At 40.6% G+C, this 11314-nt stretch overlaps 2 protein-coding genes across 10 annotated transcripts; both read right to left on the reverse strand.

The window, feature by feature from the left end:
• Positions 1-409: 409 nt before the first annotated feature.
• LOC124321216 (protocadherin-16-like) lies at positions 410-5242 on the reverse strand. 9 transcript variants are annotated; one of them, XM_046784123.1, is made up of 16 exons: positions 4810-5242; positions 4625-4750; positions 4226-4560; positions 3931-4162; positions 3739-3872; positions 3103-3675; positions 2950-3036; positions 2753-2877; positions 2564-2694; positions 2345-2483; positions 1988-2260; positions 1799-1918; positions 1587-1728; positions 1384-1517; positions 1178-1320; positions 410-657 (listed from the first exon to the last, which is right to left on the reverse strand). In XM_046784123.1, exons 3-11 carry the CDS (start codon positions 4529-4531, stop codon positions 2182-2184), a joined length of 1806 nt encoding a protein of 601 aa, XP_046640079.1. In that variant the 5' UTR covers positions 4532-4560; positions 4625-4750; positions 4810-5242; the 3' UTR covers positions 410-657; positions 1178-1320; positions 1384-1517; positions 1587-1728; positions 1799-1918; positions 1988-2181. The 9 variants fall into 9 exon arrangements, with proteins under 9 accessions (XP_046640079.1, XP_046640078.1, XP_046640077.1 ...); XM_046784122.1 differs by lacking the exon at positions 410-657 and adding an exon at positions 761-992; XM_046784121.1 differs by lacking the exon at positions 410-657 and adding an exon at positions 761-1091.
• A 992-nt stretch (positions 5243-6234) lies between these two features.
• LOC124324013 (protein kinase C-binding protein 1-like) lies at positions 6235-9567 on the reverse strand. Its single transcript, XM_046784362.1, has 10 exons — positions 9512-9567; positions 9186-9300; positions 8994-9122; positions 8760-8878; positions 8516-8695; positions 8084-8441; positions 7850-8011; positions 7273-7785; positions 6322-7214; positions 6235-6280 (listed from the first exon to the last, which is right to left on the reverse strand). Exons 1-10 carry the CDS (start codon positions 9565-9567, stop codon positions 6235-6237), a joined length of 2571 nt encoding a protein of 856 aa, XP_046640318.1.
• Positions 9568-11314: the final 1747 nt, after the last annotated feature.

An 11314-nucleotide genomic window follows, 5' to 3' on the forward strand; every position in this document is an offset into this window, starting at 1 on the left:
AGACACGTTGCTGGTTTGTCTATTAAGTCAAGTCGTCTCATGTAAAAATTAACTGAAATTTTAGAACATGTATCTTTAACTATGCAGAAATTCGTAGGTCCATATTCATACGAATTAAAATTTCGGTAAATAGTCTACATCTAAAAGTAGTAAACGTAGAAGACACTCATGGTGTAGTGGTCGGGTGGCATGGTGAGCGCGTCCGGATTGATCACGAACGGAATCATCCCCTCAACGTACCTAAGACAACCTTCCTCACGTGCGTCTCATTTCTTTGTCCTACGGTTTCCTACGACCTTGATATTTCGAGGGGCCCTCTGATTGGTTGTTTCGAACCGGATGTGAAATTTCTTGATTGCCACACCGTCGAGAATATGACATTATAAAAATTACTAAAAAATTTAGATGGGTTATTTCAACACTTTTTATTGCATTTAATTTGTTTACTCTAGTTTTTTTACTTTTACACTTAGCAGTTGTAAATAGGTTGCACATGTCAAGAATTTTCTCCCTGATTTTTCTCTGTTGATGGTTGAAAAAAAGACGTAACCGTATAATACAGCAGGAAAAGTGTAAAACCAAACCAGCCCAGGTCAAACTGTAACTTCGTCTTTGTATCGCTGTAGATAGGCCTATGCTGTTGATCCACTGCAATGGCTACGTGATAAGAATTAAGAAATTAAGACAGCTACAAATAGTTATAAACAACTACCAACAGTTATACAGTAAACAACTACATAATGAAGCACAACATTTGAGACATATAGATCATTGTTCATCGTACATTATTTCGTCATTTTAATTGTTTTATTTTTAGTGTTTGTTATTTATAGTATTAAGTGTTTCCATTGTAAGAAAAGATAACGAGGTGTACTCGAACGAGTAACAGAATTGAAAAAAGTTCAAATAAGAACCATGGGATGTTATCGTCATCGTTCAGAGTTCCAATCATTGTGTTATTTCTTCTTAGTGACTACGATTATGCAAATATTCTAAAAAAAAGAAAAAAATATGTAGTGAGTTGCCCATTCCGCCCACCAGTCTTCGGATCCAACCCGCTTCCGGGCAAACAGAAATAATAACAGTATGTACTAGAATTTAGAATTCAATTTAAAAACTTATCCGAATGAAAGAATGCATTAAACTGACTAGGAATTTTAATTCAATTTCATTTTACCTCAACTATAAATGATCAGGATCTAGGGCTTCTACTTGGGAGACGCTCCAGTCGAGCGGGGCGTTCTCCGGAACAACGGCAGTATAGGAAGGTTGAGTAAAAGCAGGAGCATTGTCGTTCACATCAATCAGTTCTACCATTACCTGCAATAGGAAAAATAACGTATTAGAGTTTAGAACGAGCCATAGAATAATATGAAAGGTTACCAAAGCAGAGGAGCGCTTTTGCTCTTCACTGCCTTGCGGTTGATCCGCAGCAATGACAGTAAAGGTGTAACTAGGTTGTTTCTCTCGATCAAGCGAAACGTTCGGAGCCACACGGACTATTCCATTAGTTGGATCTGATTATCAAAATGCAAATAAAATTTTACTAAATCTTTCAAAAACATAAAACAGACGATAGATATTACCATCGATGACGAATAGATCAGCTCCATCGCCCGAAACATAATACAAGATCTGTCCGAATTTCCCAGAATCTTTGTCTGTTGCTGACACTGTGACCAAACCATCCGGATGGTGAATGGACTCTGATATTTTTACTTTATACTCCTTTAAAACGATTACAAAGACTTTAAGAATTTTGAAGGCGACATATCACCACCCTGATTATATTTCAAACCTCTTCAATGAACGTTGGACTGTTGTCGTTGGCATCCAATATATCGAGTTTCACTGTCGCTAAACTCATTCGTTTATCCTCCGCTTCCCCAGCGATTGCCTGAACTTGAAACTGCAGAGTCTGTTTGGAAAGAAATTAAAGCATTATTGAATTTCGTGTTAACCTGGGCATTTTGCTATAATCATTTACCTTGTTGGCTAATTATTCATAATCTATGCGCCTTTTAAAAGTTAGTTCCCCGGTTAATTTGTTGAGCTCGATCAACGACGAAATACCCGGATCCAGCATTGAATTCGTTGTATCATTCATGGATTCAGTTTCGTTGAAGCGAATTTGATCAAATAAAGATTCGAGTGGTGTTCCTGAATCGGGAAGACTCCTCGTTAAGCTTTCGCTGATTTGTTTTGGTTCAGCCACAAGCTCAAAATGAGATATAAGAAGACCAGTGACAGGATCATGTGCCTACAGTTAAAAGTATGTCAAATTACAAATAAAAGTAATGTTAAAAACCAATTATGTACAGCATGCAGTATCTAATAACGGAACTTCTTCTTGAAGAGTGAGAAAGATAATGCCCGGATCTTGTTCTTCAACCACTTCCGCTCTGATAATCGGGTGAGCTGGAGACCACGGCGGTGAGAATATCCGTTATCAGTATGCGCTTGAACATAAATTGCAACCTCAGCTACGGAAAACAAAAAAGATATTTAAGATAGCGTGAGTTATTGGGTCGAGAAAAGTAATTTGTTATTTATAACTACACACCGAAATCCGTTTGATTGGGATATTCTGCATTAGCATTCATGCCTGTAACTTCCGCTCGGAACATAACAACAGCAGCATTCTCGTGGTCGAGCGGCTTCGTAAGGGTTAAGATACCGGTTGATTCGGAAATTCTGCACAAGGAAAATGCTAATGAAATAACGGAATTGGTTTGTAAATAAAGTGACTTACGAGAAGTACTCGCTTTCAACTTCGTCGCGCAAATAGCCTTCTTTATTTCTTATCTGAAATGGCTCAGTTAATCGAAATCTTAATTGTGAGCTAGTGTCGGGATCACTGGCACCTAAAGCCAGAACCTGTCGATTAAGTATTTGAATTATTAAAATCCAACATCACAAATTAATTTCCCGCGAATGGGCATAAATTACCCGAGTTCCAACAGGTGTAACCTCGGCTACGTGATGGATAAAAAGTTGTTTATCAAAATTTGGTGATTTATGGTTGATGTCTTCCACCTACATAAAAATAAATGATTTATTGACTTACATTCTTTTAAATTAAACTACTTAATTAGCGCTTACCTGTATGGTGATTGTTGCGGTAGCTGATTGAGCAAGTGGCTGGCCCTGGTCAACTGCAGCTACTGCCAGAGTAAGAAGAGGAGCTTCTTGATCCCATTGGAGAGCGCCACCTCTTGCAACCCGAACGATTCCTGACACTTCATCAATGGTGAACCAATCGACGGCTGTGCCTCCGACGACGCGATAGCGCAAATTATCTGAAGGTCCATCCGGATCAGTAGCATTTAGCTGAATAACAAATGAATCTGGCGTTGCCCGCTCGACAACGTTGACGTGATACTGGTTCTGTTGGAAAATGGGGGGATCGTTTCCATCGACAGCCCCCACCGTAATTGTCACCACGGTATCAGCATGCTGGGGTGGTGTGCCGGAATCGGTCGCTCGCACTATGAGCACAAATCTAACCTCGCCCAATTCAGTGGCATTGATAGGACGAGTAACATCAAGAATGCCACTGTCGCGCCCAATATTGAATAAGTTGTCTGCAGTGTTGCCTGCCACAATGGAGTAGGAAATCCTGCCATCTTGAATTGGCGGTGAATGACCTTTCCGAATACTATCCTTATCTGTAGCCTATAAAAACAAAAGGTTACCGAAATACTGGAAACATTAAAGAAAACGTAAAATAGATAGTACCTTAACCACTAATTGTGGATCGAAGTCAAGAGCTCTATTTTGGATGAGTCGCCTGCATTGATTTTGCTCGAAAACGGACGGATTGTCGTTAACGTCATCAATTTTAATGGTAAGCGGCACTGATGTTGCTTTCCCTGTTATAGAAATCATTAGAAAACTTGATTTAGTTAGTCAAGAATGACGGAAACTTACCCCCTCCGTCAATGACAGTATAGGTCAAAGTAAAAATGTCCTGATCCTCATAATCTAAACAAGTCGAAAGTCCGCATACTCCAACTTTTAGGTCACCGGTAGACGAGTTAACAGAAAAGCGCTCAGCTCCAAAGCCACGTAACTCGTAGCGTAATTGTCCGAACACACCGCTGTCGGCATCCGTAGCACTCAGCCTTGAAATTAACGAGCCAGGTGCGGAATTCTCAACCACCTGTTAACACGAATGATAGTTAAATACAGTGTAACCGCATTTTTATAGTGAAAATCTTCTCACATTGAAACTATAGGAAGACTCATCGAAGATCGGGATGTTGTCGTTAACATCGACTAACAGGATGGTCAGTGTGGCAGTAGATGAGAGACGTCTGCCTCCACCTCTAGCTATGACTTGTACAACCATTTCCCGCCGGTCAGGGTTCTCATAGTCGAGCTTATCAGCTCCGGTAACTTTGATAAGAACAGGTGTCCGGCCTGTGGCAGACATCGGGTGAACCTCAAAGATATTGTCGGCATTTCGCAATGGGATCAACTCTAACCCAAATTGACTATGTACGCCAGTGTCCGAATCCGAAACGGTCATATCAAGACCAGGCAATGCTTCCCCAATATCTGGAGTAATTAAATTTTAGCATTTTTTAATGATTTCAAATTAAGTGACAGCGGAATGAAATACCGAGATTTTCCGGAATTCCGATTGAATATTGTGCCTGATTAAATACAGGAGGTTGGTCGTTCACATCACGGTGACATTTTCTACGGTAAAATCGCCTATAGGCTTATTGTCAATCAACTCAATTGCCTGTGAAAAGAATACATTAAAAATCTGAATAAATTATTGCGCTATTACAACGTGTTCACCTTCAGCCCAAATGAATAGGTGCCTCCATTCCGCAGTATAACTTGATCCTCGCGATCAATTGGGTTGTCAGATGCCACAATGCTGGCAGTTCCAATGTTGTCATTCATCTTGAATGAACTTACACGAAAATATCCTAGAGGGTCGTCGACGATGTCAAGCTGTAAATCTCGAGGTTGACCAGTGTCTCCGTCTCGCACGAGTACTTTCATTAGTGAATGGCCGGCTGGACTGTTCTCATGAATGACAGGTCGATAGGGTGCGTTTAAAAACACTGGAGGCTGGTCTTGAACATCAAGAACTTCGACCATTACAGTAGCTGTACTGGTTAAGGCAGCTCCAGGCTCTTTTGCCAGATCTTCAGCCTGTAAAACGAGCGTGAAACGGCTGTTTTCTTCGTAGTTCAGGCCACTTCGTGCAGTCAGGATGCCATCATTCGCGTGGTACGTCCTGCGGAAAGTGACACGTCGTTTGGAGATGGGCTGATGGGTAATTTAGTCCGGCTAGATCTTCTTAGAGCTGCTGATGGAGTTCCTTGCAGTTTAATGCTAGATGAAAAATTTACAAAGAGTTTTTAGAAATTTTTGCCATGTGGAACCCTTGAGAAGGATAGAAACAATAATCAGGTTTTTTAGCTCAAAGATTTAAAGGTGCAATTTTTTAAACTTAAATTTAAGCTTACAATATTGAGAACTATACACACTTGCTAGTTTGTCGAAAATTTTACGGAAGTATACCGGAAGTAGCAATAGCTCCTCAACTGTTGACCTGTCGTCAAAATAAACCAGATATTCGTGATCCCCATGAAAATTGGGGTCGATCTGACATGTTTTAAACGAAATCGAGAATTTGGCCAAAATCGAGAATTTTCCTGAACAGTAGTTCAGGGAAATTCTCAAAACCGGAAGTACGAAATCGTACAAAAATTTACATGAAATTTACCACAAATTTTACGAGGATCACGAATATGTGGTTCTTTTGTACGTAGAATGAATATTTACTAAACTACTGACTGAAATGAGAAAACCGGAAGTAGAAAAAAAATGCAATTTTCGAAAATCTAACAAGTGAGCTTTGTTAGGGGAATAGTTAACGTCAGTTTTCACTAAAAGATTTCCACACAATAGCTACCGATAACTGTTGAAGAGATTTACAAAGTAACTAAAACTGACTCGTTTTGACAGCTGAAAATATAGAAAAGCCATCTAGCGTTAGAAAAAGAAACTTCAAAGTTGCACTTCGTTTACGCGCCAGAAGGTCCTAATTTTTGAACTATTACACAGAAATGGAGTTTAACGCAAATAGATTGCTAGTAGATAATCTTAAAAAAAAAAAGTAAATTGTCGGGTACCTGGGCAATGCATAATCCCGTGGTGAATGACTACAGCCACAGCGGACGGAAGCGACTACTGAAGTGATCCAACTCGTCAGTGAAGCAAGAAAAGTAGTGTAGCAGCATAAGAAGAAATGAAGCTAGATGAGTGGACGTCGCGAGGATAAGGATGGAACAGAACGTTGGTGGAAGTCTTCTGTCATGGCCAGCGACCGCGTGATTGATGTCGTAGGCCGTGATGCGGCTGGTCTGGCTGTCAACTTGGGAGCGGCCGGCCGTCTGTTCTTGAATCAGCTGGAAGCGGAAGGTATCCTCCCATTGCACGTTGAAAATGTAGTTGATCATGCCATTGATGAGCGTCGTCTTGCCGGAACCGGTTGCTCCCATCACCAAAATCCGTTCGATGCTGAATCTTTCTTTGTTTTGCACCTGAGCTGAAGACGAAGTGGAATTCGCACCTGTTGCTGCAAACGTGGGCGCAGAGCGATTAAAGGTGAGCAAACGTCCGCCAGTCCCAAATCCCGATTCCGGACCAGCAGTATGCATCGTGTTCAGAGTAAGAGTACTACTGCCGGTACTATTGGCTGTCGTCGCTGATGATGAATTCGGTTGTTTCATGGCAGCAGTAATCGCACTGATGGATGCTGTATCAGAAGAACCTGGCTGAAGAATGATGCTAGGTTGGGCTGCAGGCATCTGCGTCACAGGTCGGACGGTAATTGAAGGAATGCGAGTTGAAGTCGATTGCTGAGTTGTTGGTCGGGCGATCTCCATACCCAAGTGACGACTGGGAATCGACACCATAGGAGGTACGGGATGTTTCTGAGAGGATTTTTGCGATGAAGGTTGTCCTGGATGGCCAAATTGGCGTGCTTTGGCAGGAAAGGACTTGCGCGCTTTTGCTGGTTGAGTTGGTAGTCTAGCTTTTTGAAGAGCGGCTGGATCCACTTCGATCACCATAGGTTGGTCTACAGCCTCGTTCTCCTTAGATCTAGCACCGCCTGCTGGTGTTGATCCCACTTTTCTTTTAGGCACAACTGTGATGGACACATTCTCTCCCAGAGCATTCAAGGCCTAAAAAGAAACAATTTTGAAAAATTTCTTTATATACCAAAGGAAACAAAATTAATACCTGAAGGTCGCTGGAACTAATAGAACTAGCACTCGAAACATCATTGACGTGTTTGCTCACTGCTTTCTTCTCATCGTTATTAATCAGAGTTATTGTGATCGTGGGATCCAGGTACATTGCCGGGTCGAGATCTTCATCCTCGTCATCACCAACCAGACGACGATTCGCCTTAGCATTCATTTTCGAGGCAGAAATAATTTTCCCACCCGAAGGTCGATTTGGAGTAGTCTTAGGTGTGGATCTGGCCAGGAGCTTTTGAGTCGATGGTTTAGAACCCGATGGTTTGGAAGAGGTAGGTTTGCCGACAGACTTTGGAGTAGATTTCGTTGATGCTTCAGGTTTGGGTTTCACAACCACTGTAGGCTTGTAGTTTCCGACAAAATTATCGATGGCTAGGGAAATTGAACAAGCCTTGGATCCCGTCACGGAACAGGAATCATCTTCGTCTTCAGGATCTGCAGGTTCCGTTTTCACAGCAGGGATCTCTTTCGATGTCGAGGATCTTCGTGACGGCTGAAAGCGAAAGATTTTCAATCAGTTATACAGTAACGTTGTTTTTTTAACAATTAAAAACTACCGAAGCTAGTTGAGGTTTGGTTAATTTGATGATTTCACAAGCAGCTTCATTGATACTGTTATCGTTCGCAGGCGCACCTGCATTTTTGGTGAGCACATCTTCAACTGTTTCGCCGCAATTCGTTTTAGTGTTGGCAACACGTCCAGTTTTGCTATTTTTAACCTGAAATTTAAAAAAATATATCCAACTATTAAAAATAAAACAAAAGATATTATTTTTTTTAAACAAAAATACCTGTACTTTTACGGCAGCAGTCGATGTCGTATTGGGCGTTGGTTGTTTAGAGACTGAAACAGGAGCCATATTCTGACTCGGGGTCGGTGATGCGGATGTTGAAGTGGGAGTAGCTGTTCTTGGCGTAGCAGCTTCGGCAGCAGTTTGAGGTGCAAGTTGTAACATGGCCAAGAAGTTTCGACCTTCAGAACGATTTTCTTCTGTACGATCACCTTCAGGCAGGTTAGCTTGAGGAATCAGGTCGTTATCGGCAGCATCTCCTGCATCTGAATCAGAATTCATCGATTCCGCTTCACCAGACTCCCCAACTCGGCCAGACTTGCATAGTGAGCTTTGTGAGTGTTCTGATACTTTATAACTACCGACCCAACACGAAATCAAAAACAAATACATGACATGATATGAAGTTGATGAATAATTCACGTCAATTACCCAGGAATAAGTTGTTGTAATTGCTCGTCCTCCTTATTTGGGTTGTAAGCCGTACGTGGCGAGGGGTAAGCGAAAGAACCGTAGCGCTCAACAAGCTTTTTGATGTGTTGGTCAACTTCTTCAACTGAAGCAATCAAATTTGCTTTGCGCTGATTTTTTAACTGCATAGGCATTTCGCGGCTGCAAACAAACAAACATTGACATACATTTTTTTGCAAAAAGATAAACCTTGTTCTTGTTTTACCTGTACAAAAAACAATCTTTGGCGGGCACCCAAGCTCGATCGTGTGCACCGAAAAAGCGCACGTCCACATTGCCTTCTTTATTTGCTTTCATCGCTTTAGCCGGCCAATGAGGAAACCCCTGGGGAAAACAACACATCATTAAATAATTTTTGTTCTGCTCATCGGACGTGTCTATCAAGCCACTTAAAACACTTAAAACTAGATTTGTGAGAAAGACTTGAGATTAAATTTACTTTGAGTTTGGCCCAGAGCAGTAGATGAGGCCTTTGACACGGTTCCAGGAACCAGGTTTCTCGTTTGGTGTGAGCATGCACATAGCAATCGGCACAAGTATCAATCTCAGCCATTTCATGTTTACACACCTGCAATTGGGAAATTTGATTTGGTTAAGATTTTGAAATCAATCATATTAAACCTTAAAATACCTTCATCAACGTTCTTGCCGTGCTAGTCAATTTTGAGTGAGACGAATTAAAGATTATGCAATTGTGCAAGATCCAGCGGAAATAAGCCAGGAAAGCTCTAGTGGAAGTGTAAGATCTTTGAACAATGCCAGAATTTCACAAGCATAACCTTTTCGATGGTTTCAATGTGCAATGGAAAACTGCTAAATTTTTTTGGTAAAAAAGAGCAGATATTAAATCATGCACTATTTTGGAACTTCATACAAATAAATAAAGCCCAAACCATGTAAACAGTAGGCTATAGACTACAAATTAGTATCATGGGAAACTGAAAACTTTGAACCAACCTGGTTTGCAAACAAAATCTGGCAGTCCGTTTATCCTTGCGGTTTTCGAGACTCATTCTTTCAATCCCAACACTTTTATTCAAATTCACAAACACATTTCAAATCCCTAACTATTTGGTTCCATATTCCTAGAAACAGATAAGAATAAAAAATTTTTAAAACAGAAACCATCACAGACGACAGGACCAAGTAAACAAAACCAGCCACCTGGTGGCCAACATTTCAAGCTCATCCAACATTTTTTACGGCGCGACCCTTCAAAAACCTATTTGTAGAAGCAGATTGCTCTCTCCGCTTTTACAAAGGGAAGCAAACGAAAACAAATAGGTGTAGAGAGATTTGAAGGATTGAGATACTTATTCAGTTAATATAGATAGATGATAGATATAGTTGATTACGATTTATCCATATCAATATCTAACAATAATTCAGTTATCAAGATGTCAAACCAGGAAACTCATTTGCGTTCCATCTGCGTAAATTATTACGCTATTAAAGTTTTTTTAACTGGCATTCAAGCTGGTTGCACAGTTAAAGATAAAATTGTTTTAAACGTTATTCTTATTATTATTCCAAATGAGTGGCATGATGATGTTTAAATTAAATAGCTGAAGACAAGGTTTACTAAAGAAATTCTCAGTAAATTAAGTTTCAGGTAATAATAATGTATTACCACAAAAACTAAAATAATAACACTTACTGTACTAAAACAATAAACAATTAAGTCAAAGGGAAGAAAAAGCCCCGTCGGCTCGTTATTTCGTTAACTGTTTTTTTGTTAATATTTTAGGCGGAAGTTATCAAAAAATAAAGAGGGAAAAATGGGGTGGGCGACAGAATGAGCCCATCCGGCGATAACACGATTATTATGACGCTGTCGTCAACTTTTTTTCTTTTTTCAACCTCCCCAAAAAGTCCTTCCGCTCATTCCCGTTGTTGGCATAATGAAGTGACCGCCCCCGCCCTGGCGATAAACACACTCGAGTATCAGCTGTGTCTATATTTTTCTCTATTTTCATTTTTTCTCCTGCGTAATAGGACAGAGACAGCACAAAAGTGCTTATCTTACTCTTACTCTTACTCTCTTTCCATCTCTCTATCTCTCTCTCTCTTGGAATAAATATTCGACGACAGCCTACATCAAAGTCATGGCATCCTCATCGAAGCAAAAAATAGCTTCTCCGGTAATAAAGTCCCCCCCCCCCCCCGACCCCCTCACCCAGATCTGAAAAATAACAAAATAAAGACCCTTCACGAAGAGTCGGGATAAAGGAGAAAAAACAGCATAACCAATTCACCGTAAATATACACTTCTTCCATAAAGGATGGCTGGCACCTAGACGTAATTGAATGCGCTATAACCACCCCTGCAAACTATCTCTCTCTCTCTCACATGTCAAATATGTACAGAATACACTTTTTTTTTAAATAAAATTTTTAATCCACATTCGATTTCCCAAAGATTTTCAAGCACAGACATTTTTTGCAAGGGAAAACCCAGCAGAGCGTGTTGCTCGGTTTCTAACAACAAGCTTATTGCAAATTTTTTTTTTCTTTTTTATTATTTCTTTTGAGCACTTTGAGATAATTCAATGAAATTGCGCAAGGCCTTTGCCGACTTGACACAGAGCGTGGGATTGGCCTGGGAGGATAACTCTTAAAAAAGAACAAGGAAAAAAGAAGAGAAAAGTGATTTCGGGATCAAAAAACCAACAGGTTGACTGACCCCCAAGGCGCGCTAGGAGCTTTTGAGTGTTCATTCGACCGAGTCTCGCCATTGTACTCCAAAGATGCACCGGCTGC

Source organism: Daphnia pulicaria, chromosome 1, assembly GCF_021234035.1.
Source record: "Daphnia pulicaria isolate SC F1-1A chromosome 1, SC_F0-13Bv2, whole genome shotgun sequence".
NCBI classification, from domain to species: Eukaryota; Metazoa; Arthropoda; class Branchiopoda; order Diplostraca; family Daphniidae; genus Daphnia; species Daphnia pulicaria.